Source organism: Macrosteles quadrilineatus, unplaced genomic scaffold (assembly GCF_028750875.1).
Source record: "Macrosteles quadrilineatus isolate MER2022 unplaced genomic scaffold, UCM_ALF_1.0 Scaffold_8__2_contigs__length_117827958, whole genome shotgun sequence".
Lineage (NCBI taxonomy): Eukaryota > Metazoa > Arthropoda > Insecta > Hemiptera > Cicadellidae > Macrosteles > Macrosteles quadrilineatus.
In genome coordinates, this window is record NW_026542601.1 from 71,824,098 (window position 1) to 71,848,576 (window position 24,479).

Sequence of the window (24,479 nt, forward strand, 5' to 3'; positions counted from 1 at the left end):
AATCAAAATCAGTAAACAAATAAAAATATTTTCCTAATAGTTAAGGATAGTTGTATTGTTTTAGGTAGACACGTAGGCTAATCCAAAATTCCAAAATTACAATAATTTGAGTATTTATTCAAATTAGTGGTATTTAATACGGTATAATTATTTATTTTTGTTTTATCTTAGACAAACCAGAACCGATCACCAATTTAATAAGCACAATTGTATTATGCAACAGTTTTGCAATTCAAAATAATTTCACACATTGAAAAACACCAATTCAAGATAGCAATCGCCGACGTAAATATAATCATTAAGTAAGCATTGTAAAGTATGAACCGTCAAATATAAACTGACGCAACAACTGGTTTGTTCATGTAATTCAGAATACAACAGTAGAGATATGCTTAGATTGTACTTAAAATTGCAATTGCAATTTATGAACAGATTACAACATGGCTATTGCCTTGTTGTTGCCTCTTGTTTGTATGTGGGTGCTGAATAAAATTGTATTGTCTCAACCTCATTTTAGCAAAATACGTATAAAAGTAATATATGTATGCATTAACTTCGTTAACTTTTACTTACAATTTGAAATTATGGCCACACAATTATTATAAAGTTTTAGGATTTTTTTTTCAAAAAGAAGCATAATCTGAGACAATTAAATAATTGTGTGATTGACTTATTGTAAAAAACATGTTATTAAAACTTTTGTAATCCTTTTTAGGGACTTGGTTCTTCTGTTAAAATTGTCAAAATTTCTAAATGAAATTTAAGAGTGTCCGTCTACATCGGAGGTCTATCAGAAAAGGCAAACTTTTATGTTAAGGCCACGTACATAGTTAGGCGTAGCTTTAAGCTTCTGTACAGTATGATGAAATTAAATATAAACAGAATGTAAAATAATCCAGCTGTTTAAGCCGGCCGCACACCTAATACAGCACAGCACGGCAAGGCGAGGCGAGACGTCTTTGCCTCGCCTTGCCGTGCCCGATGGAGATTTGAGATGCATACGGCACGGCACGGCAAGGCGGCTTGAACACCCACATGGTCGATCCCTTGGTTTCAGTAAAGTGAGATACTGTGTGTTGTGAGGTTGTTTGTACATTTTGTGACACTTTGTACCACACATTTTGTGAGAATGGATGCAGACGGTGAAGAAGAGGCTGCTACCATAGCTGCTATATGGTACCTAATGAATGTAATGGATGATCTCCCTAACAGAGAATCGTGGGTGCATCCCATCAACCAAAAAAGGAACTTGAACTTGAAACCATTCATTGCAGAACTAAGAGCAGATCCGGAAAAATTTCATAATTAGGTACTAATCGTTGGAAGTGCACACTGATTTTGACAGGGGCTGTCACTGCGCTGAACGTGGTGTCGATCCTCGCGCATGCGCACATCGGTTTGCCTCAAGCCTTTTGCCCGAAAGACGAAAATTGAAAAGGCGGTACAAAGCGCCGTGCGGCACTGTTTTGCCTTGCCTTGCCGTGCCCGATGATGTGTGCGGCACCCCCATTTGAAATACAGTAATAGAATCCTAGTCGCATGCCGTGCCGTGCCGCATCAGGTGTGCGCCCGGCCTTATGCTTTAATTATTTTTCCGTCATACTGCAGCAAAAACAGCCGTTTTAAATGCATAGGTTGCGGGTCTAAAGTAGCATTCTTACTCCCTAAAATCGTTTTTAGCCCGTAGGGTGTAAAAAATCAGCTGTTGTCAACTTACAGTAGCTACTTGTAATTTTCGACTGTAAACAATTGCATGTATCGAAAGTATGTATAGATTGTTTAATTGATTTTATCATATTGTTGCCTTATTGTATCTTATAGTACGATGTACACTAACACAATCGTAATAGACAAAACGATTGAATCACTTACCGAACAGCTTCTTGTTTCCATTAGCAAATTAAATAAACGGTAACAGCAATCTGAGACACACTTTCTCCCATTAGCTTGTCAACAACCTTTATCATGGGTAAGCGATCAGAGTAACTAATTAATTATGATATTTAATAGGTAGAATCACAAAAGTTTCATTGGCTTTTGAACCGTAATTTTTACAGGGATGGGGGGTTGCACTATTTTGTTTAGAAGTATAAGGACCATAACAGACAAATTTAAATCAAAATCAGTAGTTGTTTTTTTTTTTTAATCATTTTTTCCGTTTTTTCATGGGTTTTTGTGGGAAAATAACAAAAGCCACAATAACTTTTGAACCCCAATTTTTACAGCAATGGGGGTTTGTTATATGCTTTTAAGAATCATAAAGGATTATCACAAACTAATTTCAATCAAAACCGGTTTTTTAATTACGATTTTCTCTTATTTTATGGGTTTATATGGGTTAATTATGTTTATATTTTATGGGTTCATAATTTACAATAACTTTCGAACCGTAATTTTTACGGAAATGGGAGTTGTACCATTTTGTTCAGAATTTAAAGGGCTAAAACATACTAATATTTTTTATCAAAATCGTTTGGGCCATTTAAAAAAAATCCGATCTTTCCTTGAGCTGGGGTCGTAAAAAGTCACTTTATGCCCTAGTGATGAAATATACTATTATTCGATGGGGCAGACAAATAGTCCCAGGCACGTCTTTAGGAGAAATGTATTTTTCTTCAATTACACTTTTTTCTAAGCCGCACAAAGCTAAAAAAATGTCGTTAGGCCTTTACAACTGAATTTTGAGTACTTTTGAACCTTTGATGATTACCCGATTTTGCAAGCCTTACAGATTACAACATGAGATTCGTATGGTGTATTCCAGATCTTCGGTATTGGAACATTTTAAAATTAAGTTTAACCTTTGCCTTCAATAGTCAATGGTTTTACCAAAAGATTTTAACTTTCAAAATGCAAACTGTACCAATTGTGATCATCTTACACCAATGTCATCAGTCAAGCATGAGGCTGACAAACAGGAGTTTTTGAGTACTGAATTTAGAGTTTAGAGCTACTTGAAAACACTGATGAGCTACTTGAAGACGTGTTGATGAATAAAACGCCTAACTAAGCCCGCGTGGCCCAGGTCGCGAATAACTGATAAGCTAGATAACGCTAACTCTCAACTAGCTACTTGACAATAAAAACATAGTTGTTATCTAGCACACTTGGGGGCAATGAGAATATCTCACTACATAATTAACAATTGACCCTAATCGGGGCGGACAATTGACAATTTTTTATGTTTTTTTTAAGTTGATTATGGCCGATGTACGAGTATGGTCTAAGCTTTAATTGTATTATTAGTAATCAATAGTAACGCGCAAAGTTTCACAATGTTTCGGTATTCGACACCTGATTTGTATTGAAAAGGAAAGGACCCTACAATACGAACAGGCTTAAATACACAGTCGTTTTACGGTGGTTTCGTGTTACTATTCCATTGTTGTAAACCAAGAAAATATCCTACAACATTGATCCAAGAACATTGATTTCAAAGTCAAACCAACTTAAATAGTTGACATGTAATGTGTACAGTGCTTTGAAATCTATTCAGTATCGCAAGATTAATTAGCAAATAATTTTTTTTACTAATTACAAAAAAACCTATCGTTGTGTTCCTGTATAACTCTTGAATGTCCTGAGCGTAAATCTACCTAATAGAAACAGAGGGCGTATTTCGCAAATGTTTAATTTACTTTGTAACCGTTATGCAATCAGTAAATATTTTTTACTAAATGTATATCAGTTTTAAAGTGAGCAAATGATATTTTATCTGACAAATAATCTACTTACTAAACCTAAATACTTAGTAAACATAAATGTCTTGTATGAGTCAGACTAACGTCAGAGTCATGAAGCAGGTGGTTTTATAGCTGTCGAATTTCGTGAGGAAAAATAAGTTTATCGGTGTGAAAATACGTCTTTGACTAGCAATAAAACTTAATCGATATCACGCTTCAGATGTATTACCTGTCCGCCAATGGCTATCGATATACAGTACTCTCGCGCAAATTAAATTTAGAATTTGATGTATCGGTATGTAAAAAGTTAGAAGTCGATTTCTTTAGGAGCAGTTATTCTTTTATATACCATTTTAGAAATGTGTATACAACGGACCTAACGGTCTCATTGATTTAGATGCTGATTCAAAATTTAGTATTGTCTACATTCAGGTCTTTGGTCCTATTTTACACTCCCGAATCACATCTTCCACGACAATAGGTGTGCAAAGTAATGTCTAAGTATTGACGACACATCTACCTAGATTAGGAAGAGTTTTAAGAAAGCAAAGAGGATATCACAGTAATATTTTATGTTCACTGTAAAAATTACCTAACATTGGACCGGGTAATTTATTTACTTCTCAACGCAATTAATCTATCTATTATTTTTGTATTCGGGTAAAAGAGTAATTATCTTTTACAGCTCTTCTAAACTTTTTTTCCAAAAACGCCATTCGTGCATCATTGGTGAACGAAACATTTATCCGGATGTATAGTAAATGATTCATCACATTACCCAACTATATTTATTTTAGAGTAAGTGCAAGTTGGACTAAATATAGGCGTAACATGGGGTGTGCCCAGTCGAAGGACATTATGAGTCATCTGTAGATATGACGATAACATCGAATCTCTGCACGCTCGATTTCTCCTTTCTTGGATTTTATCATCAGGAAATGCGTGATCGCACTTCCATTTTCATGCACAGGGAAAATACAATCTCCAGTACACCAGCGTGTGTTGACTCTTTTTATAAAGTTTTTAATGGGAACTTTTTATGTTTTAAATTGGTTGATTCTGTTAGTTGAAATACTTCGGTGAGCTACTTGGGACAGTTCCAGATTCAGAACAAGTTAAAAGACATTTAAAGGGTATTTTAATAGTTTCAGAGTCTGTTAAATCAATAATTAATAAACTAATAAATTACTATTCACACGAATTTCAACAGGTCTTCGGTCTTAAACAAAAATAATACCTAAAAATGTATGGTTTATCCTAAATTTACATTACATCTATTGTGTTTCATACTTTTATCCTTGAGATACATATGGAGTTTCTGTGCGAGTTTTATCTTGTTTAGAGAACAAAGCTCAGAATTATCTCAAGGAATAAATATTTTATCCTTCTTAGATTGCACTTAAATCTAAGTCAATTGTGTAAATCCCTTCTTGGCCTACATAAACGAAAACACTCGACAAGGATTTGCACATTTGACGGATTGCAATACTTGTTTGGATTAAAATGTGTTAAGGTAACGGTTAATAGATTAAAAAGCTGAGTCAAGTGAAACCAAATTTGTTGGAGGCTATCAATCAAGGCGTTGACGTAATTTAGAGGCCAATCAAAGTGGAAACTTTTAAAAAAATTTCCGTTCTAGTTTAACAGTTGTTTTGATTTACAGTGTTCTCTATTTTGGCGGCAATAACTACCATCAACACATTTGATAATGAATTTCAAATAATACAGAAACTTCTTTTGAAGCACTGTAGGATAAGTGATGGGAAGTAATAATTCGTGTTTTCAATACTTAGAAATTTGTTGCGAAAGTGATTTTTTTTAAAGAAGCGTTAAGCTTTTACTGTGGCCTCAGCGCTCAGAATGCATTGCCTAATGCAAAAATGTTCACAATAATAGCCGACATTTGTAATTTGTAAATAACTCAATATGTGAATAATAATAATACACTACAAATCAAACAATCCATAGTTGAAATTTCAAAAGGTGTTGTAATTTATGTGTACATAGTTAGTAATTTGTTTATATCGTGTCTACAACTGCGATAGTAATTGAGTATATTCAAAAGTTGGTATGTCAAATAACAAAAGTTTACAAATTTGTATTACAATTATGTATATAAAAATATACAAAATACGTCTCTAATGATTGTATGTCTTCGAAAAAGAAAAATTAAATATTCTGACGTAGTCTTAAGAAATGCCACTGATTTTACCTGAGTACGTGCGTAAGATATAAAGATAAATGCAAATATTGTCGGTTTGTTTCGCTTGGAAGTGACTCGAATGCTAACGATTTCTTCGTGTAATCAGTCCTGTATTGTTAACATTCGCAGAAGGATCAAACTCACTTACTTCAGAATAGGTTCGTTTGTAAGGTACTAGAATTATTGCAAACTCACACTGTTGCATTGGTTTACTGTGACTTAATTCTGTATCTTTAGGTCAATCTTTAATATTTGTTACACTTTTGCGATTAGGTGTAAAATTTTAAAGGTAATTTATGAGTATAAAAAACATAAACATACGATTTTACACCTGCGTTAATGCCAAAACAAAATAAACAGCATCATACGCAGGTTAACAAGTTCACGAGGTGGCTTATCAGTCATTGCCATTAACTGATAAGCTAATCAACACTGATAAGCGACTTATCAGTTGACATTGAGTCAGAAAGCTATGTCAGTGGAGATGGGTTATAAAGTGGTGTCAATTCTGCCGTGCAAGCCAGGTAATTGTGGCGGTTAGGTTAGGTTAGGTCGGTGCATAGGGATATACTGAGATCTTACCTGATCAAGACTCGCTGGTTGTTTTGTGTTTGAATATAGTTTTACATTTCAGTAGGGTAAGTTTTATACAATGCAGATATTTTCATAACTCGGAATTCAGATTTTTTTGATCGGAGGTTGAAGTATATACAGTTAAGTTAGGATATACCCTTGGTTAATCAAGTTACCGGATTTCTACCGAGCCATTTCTTATATTATTTTTTATTTGAAGTCAACAATCTTAACTTTCAAGGGGTGGATCAATGAACTTCATTACAGTATTTTTTTGTAATTATATTATGAGTTATTTGTCCAACCACATTTTTTTTTTATCTGTATCAATTTTATTTTGGGCATGATATTGTAAAACAGATCAAGATATTAAACACAGTTAAAATTAATAATTAAACTACATAGATTTATTTACAAACAAATCTCACAACATTTTTCTATAAAACCAAACATTAATTTGAAACGAGAGGTCGTCCAGTGGTCGAAACTCGACCAAAAATATGTAATGTACTCACTTATCTATTTTCACCCCACACTGTAAATAAAACATGTGATTGGAGTTTCCTCCATTTGTTTTGATTTTCTGTTTATATTTCGTTGTTATTTCGTAACCAGCATAGCAACGCATAAGATCCATGTTAATTTTTTCAAATTTTTAAACTCATTTTTTGTGCTTATCTTTGAGCCTATTTAAATTTATAAAGGGATTCTGCACACCTACAGGAAAATAGCTTTCCAACGGTATGCGTAGATTTTCCCTACGATTCACACGATCTGAGAAAAAAGGTTTTAAAGAAACATGCTTGCCTATTAATATATAGATAGATAATAGACTTTATTTCACTATACTATTAGGTTCCTCTAATCTATTGTGTAAATTATTTTCAAACCTCAAAGATCTCACGTATTGTTATCTAAATTTAAAACCAATCTTTTTAAAACTAAAACTAAGTTTAAATATAAACATTTGACCGATTTCTGACTATTCTAGGACGTTTCGCCTGATTAACCCCTTACATCCGCGTGGTTTTATATAATAATTACACCACGTTTGACCTTGAAGGAAACGCCAATAATGAGAATTTCCTAGACCGGTTGACCAGATGATTTCGTCACAATCAGTCGAAGGTAATCAGTTGTTAGTAAATCAGTTGTGGTTCAGTTGTGCGGCGTCGGTGGCCCAATAGATATCGTATCGTCCTCAGTCTATTGTCTTTGTAATCTGCTTAAGTGGGTTAATTATATATCATGTGTAGGCGTCCAACCATAAATATACAGGTAAACTTCTAGGAGATCGCGTTAACATTTCATTGTTGGTTTTAAACATAGCTTATTTAACTCTGAATAAATATAAGGGGTGGATTTTGTATATTGGTAATGCATAGTAGTTTACAATTTGAGAACAATCCGTTGTATTTTACTTTAAATATTTGGAAAATTTGTTATCTTTATTCTCTGTAAGGCATTCGACCAGTTTGAAACACTTAAGTAATAATTGTTAAAGATATAGTTTTTTAGATTTAAATATTAGCTACCATTTTTGAAAATCGTGTTTAGGCCTATACCACTCATTTTGGTTTATCTTTGGAATTTTTGCCGAATCAAACTATTTTCCTACTTACAATTGCGTTGTTTTAAAAGTAAAGCTATGTTTATAATTAATTGACACTAAGGTCGTAGGATGTGTCTTAGATTTCTATTCGTGTATGCCATACTTTTTCAGTTAGTTAAAAATGTTGGAACCCATGGGTGGAGCATTTAAATCATTAAATTGTAATGGATTATTTCGGGTAGCTAATTTTAGATCGTTCCAATGCTAAACATTGCATTTTATTTTTAGTTTATACGATTACGATACCAGAAACGACAATCCTAAATAGTAGCAGACCTGCGTTAAAGTTCATGTATTGACATAATAAGAGAGGTATTGTGAATTAATTTATAAATCCATTGCTGAGTAAAATAGTAAAAAAAAAAAAACTGAAATTAGAAAATGTGTTGGTCTATTTGAGACCGAAATTATTATACTTTTAATATTAACATTTTCCAATAAAAATCCATTTCGTTGACAAGTGACACCAAAGTGATTTAAGGTTAGGTCTATCTGTGCATACATTACTGATAGTTGGCGACCGCGCCACCAGGTGACATATATATAGTTCCTCTGTTCGCCCAGAGGTAGCACTGGTGTCGTTGGTGCCGCTCTCGCTCTACTATGGTGTCGGTGATGGTGTCCTATGGTGTCGCGGTATTTCTATTGGTGATCTACGAAGTGTCAGCGCTCACCCTTCTTCCCAAGAGTTTAAGGAGTCTTCCCCCCACTTGTGAAAGGTTTGTAGCGGTCGGCACATTTCTTTTAGTTTTGGTATATTTTTGTGGTGGAAACGCTTGGGAAATTTGTGCCTGGTCGGGTTTTCTTATTTAAATGATTTTGTTATCACGTAGTGTTGTGATTTGAAGATTGTTTTGCTCCTGCAATTAAATATATGTATATATAAATTTAAAGGCGAATATATTTTTCAGAGTGCGCATTTTTTTCGCTTCTGGTTTTTATTAGCAAAGTATTTGTATGGAACTGCAGTTAACATGATGATATCATTGAGTTTACAGATACAGTATTTTCTACCTTTTTGAATTATTGTAGACGAAAGATTTTGTGCCATCGTGTGGGTACTGTATGCACTTTAGACTTAGAATGGTGGAGGAATATTAATCAGTGTTTTTATCACAGTACATTTTTTCTAGCAGATGTGCTTTGTGCTTTTTAGGAAGGATCTCGTTACGAAAAAATGTACATCACTTGATGGAGTTTAATCAACTTTTGGCACATTTAATTGAATGTTTATTTGGGGGAAATAAAATTATGTTCTAGATGTATTTCTGGCCCAATCATTAAGACATCATACTTTTTGCCTACACTTTGTACGTAGAATGCATAATTTTAGGAGATTACCCTAATATTTTGGTACAGCTATGACTGTTATAGTGTGTGGGAGTCACCGAGAGACGATAAATATTGTTTATGATTTTTTCCGCATATAGGCATATATATACATTTTATGTATAACAATTTAGGATTGTAATAATTCCATACTTAGTATTTGACAATAGAGATTACAACGAACCCGATAGTTTTTTTTATAAACATCTATATTATTAAATGAATTTGTTGGATTTTTTATTTGGCAAATCGACCTTAAATATTGATTTTCGTAGGCATATTGGGTATCAATTTAAAGCTCTTATCCTCTAGCTAGATGTGCCTTTTGGGGATTTGGTTGACATCCCGTGAAAGCCCTTCGTCTAAAGGCTCTTAAAATTTCATAGTTTGTGCTGAATCCTGTTGTCAATCATCTGAACTTTTCAAAGTTACATTTGTTTACATCAAAACAGATGGCCATGATACAATTTAGTTTACACCCATACGAAAATTGGGTAATCGTTACATTTGGTAATGTTTTAATGAATTCAAGTAAAATATTGTAATGTTATTTAAACAAAATGTAAAGAAGAAAATGTAGCTTTTGTGTTTTGATAGGATTTTGTGTTTTCAAATAAGTTCGTTTCACTTTTTTATGCACGAGTTTATATTGTATTAGAAACACTAATTACAAAGTTATGTTCAGGGTTTGCTTAACAAATTACAAGTCATTGATAAGTTATTGATTATCACGTAAAAAATAGATAACTTTCAACTGATCTCAGATCAATAGAAAATTGTAAGTTAAAATTAATTAATTAAAATATATCACGGATTTTGAAATCACGAAGTGACGCTGGCTGCTAGTTCTAATTATTTGAAACATATAATGTTTTAAAAAAGTTATATCACAGTAGCTATATACAATAGTTATATATATTGTAGAGTATACTCTACTACACGATTACGCAAAAATTAGTATACAGGATTGCACCAATCATTTGATTAAAATATAAATCATACGATTTGACAATAATGAAATCATTCTTTATATGCAACTAACTAAAACAGCTAGCATTCACAAATGAAATAAAATATTGTTATTTACTGTTGAAAAAAATGTATTGAAATTATTTGTATTTAAATTACATTATACAATACATTCAAACAGCTTTTCAAGACATTTTAATTAAGATTTATACTTTACGATCACTATTACATCTACACTTTTTCACACGTCGGTGACGCTGTTTTATGATATTGCCAAACACCAATGTGAAAATGAATATGCATATATGTTTATTGGGAAACATGAGATATTCTCAATTTCAGCCCAATCTGACCAGTAGTTAATGTGTGATTGAGCCTCAAACAAACAATCAAACTAACACACTGATATTCAGCCTTATAAAATTAATATGATTAGTATGATAAGGTAGTATGATAAACTCCGTCGTCTGCTCTTTAGGGCTCCAAGACAGCTAAAACATCGCTTTGGATGCGAATAGGTTTAAACGTGTTGAGTAAATCTTAAGAGCACTTTGGAATTTGAAATATATATGGCAAGTTAAATGCCTAATTACCTTATAGAATGTACATATTATGAAATAGTCTTATTGGACGTTTAAATGAAATCCGCATCCTCATTGTTATACTCGTTAACGCCATTGTTTTCATTGTAGTCTAAGTCAAGGACAAGTTAAATTATACCTGGCAAATTAGTGTTTGGACGATTTGTCATTGCAGCACGTTTTTATATGAAATTTAAAATATCAAAACTCGACTTCCATATTGAGATTCCATACACTTCCATATTGAAATTGATCTATTTAAAAGCTTCAGCCATTTTGAGTCAGGTCAAATGAAAACTCTTTATTGCATAAAATATGGAAATACATGCAGTGCAAACGAAAATAAAATGTATGTCATACACTGTAAACCATGCAAAAATACAAAGTTAAAAAGCACAAAACCATGCTTTCCACTCTTACTTTACAATGTTAGATCACACTCACAAAATTTTAATAAACAGCTCTGTTTTAGAGCAAGGTATTCTAGGTTTGATTCACAAACTGACATGCGTCATGACTGCTCCTTAGACCAATTTAGACATAAATTATGCAATTTAATGTGTAAAGAGATCAATATCACCTGACAAGCCTCCACGAACAGTCGAGCATACTACAAACAAGACTTTTTCCTCTCCTCTAATGCACTGAACCAGTTGGTTATTTTCAACGTTTAATTTTAGACATAATATTCGTATCTTGCACGTTTAATTTATTTCCTCCACGTGTTATGACTTATGTAATTAAACTCTTAACTGATTGATTTATCGTTGCATCTCACATCTCGCGAGATATCCTATATGCAGGTGTGCTGCGCTCAGTTGGGGAATGCTGTGTGTTTAAACAACATTGACACTTTGTTGTGCAGGCCTACACGTTATTAAGTGCAATCGAGCATGGCTTTTGTCAAGACTTCGAAAATGTCTCCATCCAAGAATTTGTCTTCTTCAAGAAAGTTCTACCACTGGCCCCCAGTGATCGGGATTAGAGAAAGTTCATCAATGGAAGACTTGAGTTCTCAGATCCTCACTTCAGTAGGAAGCATTTTGGACGAGCATTCCCATGTGGTCCGAGACGAGCTGTTCAAATTGAAAGAAGTGACTAAGGAGTTGAAGAATTCAGTACATATTCTACGAGAAGAGAACGTGGAATTGAGAAAGCAATACAAATTTCTTCTAGACGAATTCGTGCATCTGAGTAAAGACGTTTTGATGTTGAAAACATCAGTTAACATTAAACCTGGATTCAAAGACGATTTGGGAATACTTGAAATTTCTTGTGAAGCCGAGAAATGTTTTGAAACAGATTTTGAAAACGCGATAGTCTTGGACGCCCAACCCAAGTCCAAGTTCACAACTCGATCTGCCAAGACAGACTGGTTCTGGACAACTGCGAAAGAAAAGATAACCTCAGCTGTTTCTCCCCCTTTGGTGGATCCAGGAAAGTTTGTTTCGAAGCAGAGAAAAATCAAGAAGCAAAGAAAAATCAAGGAGAAGATGGTACCTTTTGTTTGGAAAAACAAATGTAGAACCTTCTGTGATAATAGTGCGGAAGCGGAAGAAGTCAGCTTTAGCACCTCGGAAGACTTGGCTAGTGTAGAAGACAAAGAAGAAAATCTCAAATAGTTGTTTTTAGGACTGAAAAGTGTTAGGTTTTATCAATTTTTGAACGTTTGAAGCGCTTAGTTTTTTTTGTTTTTTTTCTATGGGTTTGTTGACGATATACATTATTTTTAAAATACAGGATAGCGTATCTGATCACCTTAATAACGTCTTAGCTACAAGCCCAACGGATTTAAGAACATTATTAAATGTTTATTATTATTACTTTTTTTTTTAAATAAATTGTACCTATTAAATAAGTGCGCTAATCATTTTTGCTGAGCACTTGGAGCAGGAGGTAACAAGGATTTATTATTAGCAATTATTATTATTATTATTATTATTATTATTATTATTAGCGTCTTTGAGTCTAATCAACAAAAAATAACAACAATTGAGTACCTACGTTATTACGTTTTTTTTTAGCGATAGTTAGTACTGTATTGTTTTCGCTGCGGATAATCGACTGTAGTAGTTTTTTCAGCAATATTTAGTTTGGTTTTACTTAAATTACCAAAAGGTTTATGCTTACCGAAAAACTGAATAAACTTATTTATTAACACCCAGCAGGTTACTCTTAAAAAGCAGATTAATTAGTGTAGAGTTGTTGTTACCAAGTTAACGATGCATTTCGTTGTGCATACACGGTTAGTTTTTAACAATCTGTTTGAAAGATAATATCCATTTGTTGAATAATCAAAGGAAACGTCATGTTTCCTTGTTGGTAACTTGCTTACCATCGTGGTAGTTCTAGTACATTGCTAGAAATCATTTAAGATTTTCAGTCTCCCATTGGAACATTATTACAACCTCTGCTCTTGTATTAAATAAATAAAGTGAAAAATGTTTATACGTCACCCTCTTTGTTAATAGCTTATAGCTAACCGCTAAAAGCTTATCGATTTACGTTCTTTAGGCCTATAGTTTTCTTTGGTAAGTATTTTTCATCCGAACATAGTCATTTCAGCACCATCATTCATAGGAATTTTAAATTAATAGAACATTGTATTAGGTACTGCAAGGAGTATTTTAGCCGTGCAGTTTATATATATGCCATAATTATCACTACCTCGTTGATGGTTATGTTTCAGATAAAAAAGGAAACTAACGTTCTTTCAAACGCGGAAAGTTATAATTAATCTCTGGAAAGAGCGTAAATATTACGATTTGGTAATGGTCTTCACAAAATTGTTTATCAATCATCATTAACTTCATAACAATTAATTGTATCAAGTTTACACAGAGAATATGTCGGCCAGTGCTAGTGCTCAAGAGAAAGTACGGCAGTACAACAATTAACGAAAATGTTTCCGGTAATGTGGAAGTGCGTAACGCAAACTGGTTGTTACTTAGTAAAAACTTCTGTAACAGCTTTCTTTGTTATAACAGGTTCACTCTACTACCTTGTACCACAGACAACATACTACTTGTACTTGTACTCTGAATCTCAACGACATGGTGTTTTAGGCACTCTTTTGCAGCTCATTATTTTTTATATAATCTGTATTTAATTGACCATCATTATCGTTATTTATAAACCTCTATAGTGTACTCAAGGCGTACTCAATGTATGTTTATTAAGAAATCTTTATAAATACAGGCTATTAGTTGTCTCTATAGTAAGTGAACAACCTGTAATGTACACGTTGATATTTCAGCATGTAGCGTTTGAAAACCCATGGCAACTATACCTGCTGTGCAAATATAACTATACTATTTATTCTATTTAAATACGAAGACTAAAATGTGTGAAGGTTACATTTAACCTACCTGTCAAGTGAAAACTATCATATTCAAATGGTCGTATTTACTTAGAGTAGTTGTCATAACAATGGTTGTAAATTCAATTTCTAACCTCACATATTTTTTGTAATAACGTGTAAATGTTTACCAGAGAACCGTTAAAAAAATGAATAACCCAGTCACATAACTTTAGTTCTCTACTTTTTGACTTGGCTACGTTTAACCAAAAGTCAACAATGTGTTGTTTTCAAAATGTATTTCCAAAGCAGACAGTCAAAATGTTTGATTGCAACATATAAAATAGGATACAAGCTTTACTGGTATGGACTAATGAGAAATATATTGGTAAAGTAATTTTAAATGAGGTGTCATTATAACGTTTTTTAAGATGTATTAGGCCTTAAAAGTAAATTTTTCTTGTTCAGAGAATTAAAAGGGGGATATTCTAACTCAAAGATTAGAATGAAAATGTTACAGGTTAATCACAGTTTGACATAGATTTGCGATAAAGGAGATAAAACTTGTCAATATAATAACGGATCGGGATATGTTACAAAAAAGAAAAATATTTTCCAACATGCTGCTGCTGTGTTTTTATAGAGACATTGGCCTTTACAGCGCGAGTACGACCTTTACTCTGGTTATCTTGGAAAATAAAAGTTGTAGATATGAAAACTTACTTCACTCTGTAATTTAGAGTCTCTTTGTAATATTTGGAGTCATTTCACGATCAATTTACCAGTCGCAGAATCTTGGTATTTTGGATCTGCACAGTTAAAAATGAGCAAAATACAGGATCTTTGCCACATGCACCAATAGCAAACAGTCTGTACTGATGTAATTAACTTTCGCCTCTAAGGGCCAAGCAGAAATATATCTGCATTTTAACAGTAGTAAATGTTGTTTTTTACTGTAACAGGTACAAATCAATTAAAGCTTTGGTCTAACCCTGTGTTGTATTACTAATACTTTTCTATACTTCATACTTCATTTAATAGGGATTAAATGAAGCTATATAGTCATTAAATAACTCAATGACATTAATTGTATTTTCTAGTCGCCCAAACCACTGTAATTTACTAATAGTACTAAACATTAAGCAGATACAAAAAGAAACAAAACATATGCTACATAGATTCTAGAATACATCTTCCATTCTTAAACAGCCACACACACATTTCTCAAAGTGTTTTTTTAAATCAAACTTGGCTTATACAGGTGTTTAATAACGCACAACCCAAATTGAAAGTACTGTGAGACACATTTTAATGACAAAACTATGTTATATTTTGGTATTCCTGTATCAGTATATATGTGTTGTTACATAGTTCTTTATGAGGTTTAGTGTTATTGGGAATTTATTATAAATTAGACACAACATGGTCACACAGTCATTAAAATGTGCCTTTTTCCTGCAAATGTTAATCTAAAAGGTTTCTTGAGTTAAACAAAATATTAAATAATATATTAGCGGTCTTGTTGAATTTTTATGTGATGTTGTATTTTATTACTTTTAAACTTCAATGCTAATTTGGAAATAATTGATGTAATGTTGTGAATAGTTGGTAATATTTGATCATAAAAGATTTAATAGCTGTTTGAGGGCTGGAAAATGTGCCCAAATGTCCTTGTTCATTTGGCTTTCAATAAAGGGTCCTGGGTTTTCTAGCTAAAGAAACCGATCATGTTAAGGATTATGTAGAGAAATTATTATAATGTGTTTATCTGATCACAATGTAGGCAAACAAAATTATTTGTGTTTCTCAGTGTATAACATTTTGGCAAAACCTTTTTTAACAAATATTTTACCTATACCTTATCAAAACTTACAAAACGTATTACATTTTTTCAGATATTACCTGATTATTGTACTAAGATAATTTCCTAGTGTTTAAATTTGTTTTTAATTATTTGTATTTCTTCTGTTTTCAGCAATGTCTACTGCCAGGGTGTGCTGCTTCATGATGTTCAGATGGCCAGGCTATACACAGACTCCAAAACTTTTGTTGACATGAAGTTAAAGTACTCAGAAGACGAAGTTATATCTAAGTAAGTTATTACTGTTTTGCACTTATTTTTTTGTTACATTCATTTCATTTTATGGGCTTTTAGAACTTATAGTTACTTACATATCTCTGATAGCCTATATAGTTATTGTTACGGTGTACATTAGTTAGACAATGTTGTAACCAAAAGACGAGACAAAACCAACCAATGAATTGATGAAACACACAAATCCTGTTTTTGTCTTCAGTATCCTTTCATATTACCACAGGGAGAAGGTTACGATTTCAAACTTTTTCTAATCCTAATACAGTTAGTGTGCCGATCAAGAATCTATAGAGAGATTTTTATGTATTTCCCAATAGGTAGAAAACTATCGAATCTCTGAAGTGTTGTGAGATTATTCAGATGTTTTATTGATGAATACGCTGAATTTAAAATCTTACCGCTGAACTTTATTTGTTTCAACCAATTAATTCTCAAGTTTAAAGTGTATTCATTTGTGAGGTGCTGTTGTTTAGCTATTTAGATGAAGGTACTACACTTGTTTTTTGCCACTTGACGTTTTCTTTATTGGAAAGTTTACTGATGTTTCTGATTAAATAAAAAAAATGCTTTGTGTTGTAAACAAATGTGAAGTGTTGAACAGCACTGTTCCTCCTATTAAGCAGGAAACCCACTGGTCCGACACGACGCCTTCCGTCAAGTCTCCGACACCTTCCGACAAAATTACTTTGCATGACTTTAAATGGACTGTAACCCACTAGTCCAACACGACACCTTCTGATCCGACATGTCACGACAACATTGCTCTCTGGGGCATTCTTGTCGGATGTCGGATCCGTCATTTCTCCACTCTGCGTGCACCAGGCCTAGATAGATTCAGTCACTGTATAGCTTTGTGTGTGGTCACAATAAGTAAAACAGATATGGAACATGCGATCACAAGTGTGTGATGTTTTTGTACAATTATTGGTTACGGAGAAAATTCAAAAAAATGTTATTTTAAAATTCCCATGTTATTCTTATAGAGAATATTGTAAAATATTGTAGTTTGCTTTCTGATAGATATATTTTTATCAAACTTGGTAAATTTATTTAGTTTATATAGTAAGTTATTAATAATTTACTAAAAGTCACACTTTTTTACCCTCCCTGTAGCAGGTACTCATAAAACCTAATGTTAATTAAATAATTGAAAATCAATTCAGGCAAATATAAATTTGCTTAGTCGGCAGGTTTGCTGCGGCGAGGGTATCATTGTTTATGTTTTGTATTGTACTTTTTGCTAATTTCCCTGTAGTAAAGTAATTGTAACCGGAATCATCAAAGTGGGTCTAGGAAGGTCCGTGACCATTGTAATCTCTCATACTAACAGAGATCGTCATAAATGTTATGGACTTTTTTTTATTTGCTCTTATCTCCCTAACTACTGCTTGTGAACAGTATGTGATCACATGTTCTATCGCAACTGGCACTGTTGGAGTGGTGGTGTATTTCTCGTTGGAGCCCGTCGGACCAATGGGTTAATGCCTTAAAATTGCGGAAGGCGTTGAAATGTGTCAGAGACTTGACGGAAGGTGTCGTGTCGGAGAGCGTCGGACTAGTGGGTTTCCTGCTTTAGACATTGTGTCATAGTTGCTACTGTGATATGGTAAACAGATACAGATATATTGCTGACGAGCTGTTGTTGTAGGTATGAAGCCCTCAGAAGGCAGTATGGAGGTACGCCACCGACAGACAAATTACAAGAGTTCGTTGATAGTAATTTTGAACAAGGAGACGAGTTAGAAGTGAGTTGAAAACTTTATCTATATGAAGTCTGATTGCTTAGATATAATTTTCTAAACTTAGTATACGGTAACATGTATCATAAGCCACTATCACTAAGCCAGTTTGGTGTTTGTGTGTTTAAAATTTTTTGTTGAAAATAGTCCTGAATGTTTTTGCAAAATTTCTAAAAATCAACAAGATTTTTTTTTACGAAACGATGGGCAGTGATTGATTTTATATTTTTACTAACTGTTCTATAAATCAAAGCAGGAAGTGAATCATTCTAAAGATATGACAATCTGCTGAAAACTAATATTGAAGCATAGATCTTACTGTTGTCAGGGTCGCGGTTTGCATGATACGCTCTATGAGCTAGAGAGATATGGTTTCCCCTACAGGAGGATAAAAAAGTCTGAGGATGGTTAAATATTTTGCAAAATAACAAGGGTACATAACTACAAAACTTAGATCAAAGTTAAACCATTTTAATCAATGAAACTCTACCTCCTAAGGGGGTTGGCCCGCTAGGAGTTAGAAAATACCTTTAATTTAAGCAATGGTTGACATGTTCGTCAAATAAAAGGTTTTTATTTGTAGAATACAATAGTAGAAACCTGAACTCAAACGGACAACCAAGCCAAAAATGGCAGCGGGTTGAAAATTTCTTGAATTTTGTATTGGGGACAGCCTACTAGAAGCCAGAAGAAATTCTTTAAAGTAAGTATAGGTTGATATGCTCATCAAACTAAAGGTGTTTATGAGAAGAATACAGTACCTGGAACCCAAACTCAAAAGGAGAACTGGGACGAAAATTGCAGCCATTTAAGGATAGGATATCTTGAATTTTAGAATTTTACTAATAACAATAACGTGGTAGTATACCTATGCTTAAATTTAAGTTTTTCTTCTGTCTGCTAGCTGATCATTCCCCTGAGGAATTGTATCACACTGAATGATGTCTAAATTATTTTTATATTCCTAACTTGTTGCAAATTCTGTTGCTCTATTATTTTTCAAAATATTTAACTGTCTGATACTATTTTGTCACCCAGTAAAACCTGAGACATGTGTTGTCTCCTGCATTCTCTGAACAATTATAACTGAGCAATTGCATGAAAATGTGTTATTTGTTTTGGGCAGCACACTTTTTTAGTTTATTTTAGTGCTAGTGAACATGTATTCTTTGATTTAGTTAGTGGGTCCTCTTTTAGGCTTTTAAGTAAGGGTTTTAGTTTCTATTACTACAAGCCCAGTTGATCTTTTAAGTAACCAATGTTCTCAAGTATCCAAGTTGGTTCATAAGTAAAACATTTCATTGTTATGTTACAGGAGTGGAAACCAACTGACTACACAACCAAGCCGTCGCTGGTCGACCGCGTGGACGATCCTCTGTTCAAACAGTGGGTCGAAGATCTCAACAATGTCTTCTTCACTCTGAGTCGGAAAGTCAAACCCGACGTGAAGATTAATCAGGGTCTTTACTCTCTACTTTATGTTCCTAATGGGTGAGTTGTCACAGGTACAGCACAGTATTTGATAAACGTGCAAGTTTCACAGAACAGTGAACAATAAATTTTTTTATGTGAAATTATTGTATAGTTGTAGTTAATCATTTAGTGCAAATTACACTCTTTTACAAATTTATAATTAGAGATTAAAAACGTTAGCACTCTTGATTCTTTGGCACATTGATAAAATTAAAGCTAAAAGAATAATATAACTCTGCATTTTCATACAATACATAGTAGGCTTCTTTTGTCAACTATTCGCCATGTCAGAGCATATTTATTATTCACGTATCAGGGCAATCATGCAATTGTGGGCTTACGTACACTATTATTTGCCAGTCTTTCCTTGTGCTATCTCAAAATTATTGTCCAGGCATTATTTCCCACTGTTTTTTCTCTAGGTACACAAGATCGTTTCCCTGTTAGGAAACAAATAGTTAACTAGTTGTTAATAATGACGAATTGTGAGCAAAAATAGTTATCCTTCAAGCATTAAAGTCTGAAATACCAATACAATGATGACTTCATATTTTATAATACTAAATAGCCAAATTAAAGGTATAAATTAGCTGCAAGTAAAAAGTATCTGTAAAATGTATAAGTAACTTTATTGTAATCTGCTGTCACTGTCTTTTCAACTAAACCAAAATAAATACAACATTAAAGTTAAGAAAAATTATGAAAGACTCTACCTGAAATTACTGTAGTAATGTATACCAATTTCTCACATAGAGTTTGTCACTCTGAACAAAAATGCACATTTATGTCATTGATATATTGCATGATGACTGCAATTCACTTTTTTTGACTCACTAAATCTAAGTTTCAGCCGCTCAGTCACACAACTAATCCAAGTCCTGTCCCACTTTTAATTTCCACAAGTTATTGCTACCCACAATGAGGATACAAAAAGGGCCTCTCCTTAGTTTGGTATTACTCATTCCGCAGTGAAATATTAAGAATGATAGCAGGTGACTAATTATCAGCTAACTTCTCCATAAGGCTATGGTCACACAGACTGCGGAATTTTTGGCGTGGGGTGGGAAATTACTACGACCCTCGTTCAATGGAGTTCCCTGGGTCCGGTTTCACTGACATGCGTCCACGCGACCGGAATTTATTGTTCCGCACGGCAGACAAATCATACTGGTCTGAGAGCATTGGCAATCGGGAATCCGCCAGAGGAAAGGAGTCATCAATTATTGTGACCGTGCAGTTAGTTGAACACAAATGAATTTCCATTACGTAATTTCCACAGCCTCAGGAAACCACCCCTACGGATTTTACGCCGCTTAATTTCTGCAACAGAAAATTACGCACAGCACGCCAAAAATTCCGTAGTCTGTGTAACCATAGCTTAAGAAATAGCTAATCTATCACTCTGTTGACCTCCCAGCTTCATATCTATACCCTGTCTAACTAACCACAGCATGTTTGTTCCAGCTTTGTGATACCCGGAGGCAGGTTTAGGGAGTTGTACTACTGGGACACATATTGGATCTTGAATGGAATACTTCTCTGTGATATGGTCCATACTGCTAGAGGTGGGTAATCATACAATGCTACACGACTGATCATTGCTTCAAAAAGTCCGATAGTATAGAATGCAAATCTACTAGTTATTGATAGTTATCAACCAGGAACAAATTCAGATTTTTAAGAACAGAGGAACGGAGATTTCCTTCTCTTTTTGCATTTCCTGCTTTCCATTTTTGTAGGTACCATATTTTGGTGACTAAGTACAGAGGGTCCTAGATATATGGATTTCACATTTTCTCTCTTGGCTACTTACATCAACCACAGTTAACTTGTCGCTGTTCTAGATGGACAGAGTAATGCTCATGACTCTTTCAAGGTCAAGTGCCAGAATATCTTTCAAAAAGTACTTTTACTCTGAGATTAAATAATCAAAGATGTTTTAACTTTCTTGTTATGATTCCTGGACGAAATAACAAATGCAAAGGTCCATGAGTATTTCAGTCTTGTGACTCATGGCATTAAGAAATAGCTCAGTGTAACCTCTTAATGTTTTCAGATTCATTAACTCCCTTAAACACCAATAAAGCATGAACTGATACATCCATTTTTGTATGCAGGTATCATAGAAAATCTAATCTACCTGTTGCGCAACTACAATCTGATACCTAATGGCAGTCGCAAGTATTACCTACAGAGATCACAGCCACCATTGCTCATACCGATGGTCAATCAGTATTACAAGCATACCAAGGATTTAGACTTTGTCCGGCAGAACATTGACGTAAGTTTACCTTATCCACAGTAACTTTTATACATGTTGGTTGTATAAAATAGCAAGTACCGTATGTCTCCAGTCTGAGACAATAATGCTTTAGATCGCTCAGCTCTAAATAGACAACCAAATTCTCATGACAAATAGAATAAATATAGACCGTCAGCTGTGCTGCCGCTAGCATAAGTTCTGGCGTCCACCGCTAAGATTGCCGTGTAGTTTCGGCGCACACCGCTGCAGCGTTTGCTGGTAGCATACAGCGAGGAACCGAAAACGGTAACGAATCGAACACCGAGCGGCACATCGGGGAATCTTCCTCTGAGAGTCTATTTATTATGTTTGTCTATGTAGTTAGTAATAAACTTATCTTCATAAGTTTTAGTTTGCAGTTATGCGTGCATAAATAGTAGTAAGTAAAATATTTGGCCATAAGTGGTTTTTGTTTTATTTCACTGTAATTACACTACAGTATTATCATTTGGCTTCCCTTTCTTGGGACATCAAATAATCGCAAATGCCTTTTGAATAACCAAAAGCTGATTGCTTTAACACCTCTAAGGTCCTTGGCCTAGATAAGCCGTTATCAGAGACGTGAATACGCATATATCACAGACCCACAAAATATCAGCTATCGCATACCTATCAGAGGCATACAAAATATAGACTATTGTTGCATCATTATTGTAATGTATTGCGCTTATGTAATCTTTTAGTGGAGGTGAATGATTTATTCATGTCTAGTAGATAAGTGAACAATACCAATACTCTTGTGTTACTAAACTATTAACTGGCCAAGTATGTAAACTCAGTTGTACTGTAACCATTATTTGTTAGCAATCCACAATCCAATGAATATATTTATTTTGTTTTAGACTATATCTGTTATGACATACGTATTTCAAAAGGATATGTGCATATTTAACCAAAATAAAAGCCAGAAAAAAAACAATAATCTCCTCCTCTATAGTATATAGGCTACGACTGTTAAGAGAAACAAAGCAGTAGTTAGCAATTCCCTACTAAAACTCACTAATCCATTCAACTTCCACTTAGTCCAAACCGCTTATTCAAGTTGGGGCCTTTCCACCAGCTAGGTCACACATCAGTAAACTTAATATGGAGCACTGCACTTGTTAATGCAATGCCTTAGCCATTTGAGCTACCATGCCACCATCACAGTTGCTACCATACTGATACTGATGATACCTGTAAGATCTATTGTGCTCCCCACCCAAACTAGTCTCCAGTCTTTGCCTAGAGAACGCCCTCCAATCCTAACTCCTTAGTGAAGTTCAGTGTCAGGTGGGATGGGGTTATAACTGAGGAAAATCTCCAACTGCTACTTGGTGCATTCCCAAGCTCTTGGCTCTCTTTCGCCCAAATGAATTGCATTCAGCCAATAGATGGCTGGGTGTTTCTTCCCATAATTGGCAGAATCGGCAGTTACTTCCTTGAACGATATTTATTTTTTCTCAGATTATCTCTGAGCCTACAATGTACAGTTAGAAAACCTGTTAACATTCTCAAACCGTTCTTATTGAGGGGTATGGGCTAATCTCTTGTGTCCCCCTTTTTCTCTTTCTTGGCGCCGGTTTGCCCTGCGCTGCTGATGCCTTCCTTTCATCCACTTTCTTCCTGGCTTCATCAGGTTCCATCTAAGAAGCGTAGGTACCAGTAGGTTTCTGTCCCGCTGAGCCCCACTCTTCGAGGATCGCACTTTCCACAAGGTTCTCATGGTTTTGAGGGATCTGACGTCGACCTGGACAGAGTCCTACATGCCCAGGTAAGGCTGCTTACTGCAGGAGGTCCCCTGGTATCCTGCAAGTACCATTCAGACACCATACAAAAGAGGCCTGGTGCCATCCACCCCTCAGCTCGCTCCACTTATAGCACACCTTAGGATGGCCTATAACAGAATAAGGTAAAGGAGGGGTTAGAGGTGAAATTTTATGATGAAATTTCAATGATTTTTATATTTATGTTTCAGTTGTTAGAGAAAGAGTTCAATTTCTGGATGGCAAATAGAATGGTCCGATTAAAGAAGAACAATATTTGCTACAAGCTGGCCAGATACTACAGTCCTTCATCAGGGCCCAGGCCAGAGTCTTACAGGTAAGTTTGAGGGCTAGGAGGTTTTAGACTAATGGAAATTATTATAAATTACTACTACTAAACTCTAATGAGACGTCGAGAGACGTTCCCTTTAGAGATAAGCGAGTTAACAGACCGACAAAAACCATATACCTGACAAACCAAGATGTGATTCAATACTTTGATCCACAATCTATTGGTTGGGAAAAATTCCTTAGACAATGTGGCTCTCAAACACAAAGCCAACAAACCAAACACCCTAATCTATGGATTCATAGCTTGTCTGTGTTCTTTGCTACTGGATAAGTGACAGAGTGTTACTCATGATGTCCAGTACCCCATATCGGATGTTGTAGCAGTAAACCATAACACAAATTCAATATTGGTATTTTGTTCTACTATCTGCATTAAGCTGTTTTATGCATTTTATAGATCAAGGAATTAAGAATAAAACATTTGCGGTAAATAACTTATATTTGCACTGATAAATTTCCACAGCTACACGGTGGGATAGCTGCTAACTATATTAAAAATTTAGAATTAATAGTAATAGTATAATTA

At 34.3% G+C, this 24,479-nt stretch overlaps 1 protein-coding gene across 12 annotated transcripts in view; it reads left to right on the forward strand.

Moving 5' to 3' along the window:
- The window catches only part of LOC128999902 (trehalase-like), a 51,360-nt gene that overhangs the window by 18,804 nt on the left and 8,077 nt on the right, over nt 1–24,479 (forward strand). For 6 of the 12 annotated variants that reach the window (XM_054426671.1, XM_054426661.1, XM_054426660.1 and 3 more), the window contains exons 2-7: nt 16,224–16,340; nt 17,992–18,088; nt 19,398–19,573; nt 21,020–21,120; nt 21,673–21,836; nt 23,815–23,939. In XM_054426671.1, the coding sequence (XP_054282646.1) occupies nt 16,224–16,340; nt 17,992–18,088; nt 19,398–19,573; nt 21,020–21,120; nt 21,673–21,836; nt 23,815–23,939 (780 nt within the window). The other 6 variants (XM_054426667.1, XM_054426665.1, XM_054426666.1 and 3 more) reach the window with 5 other exon arrangements.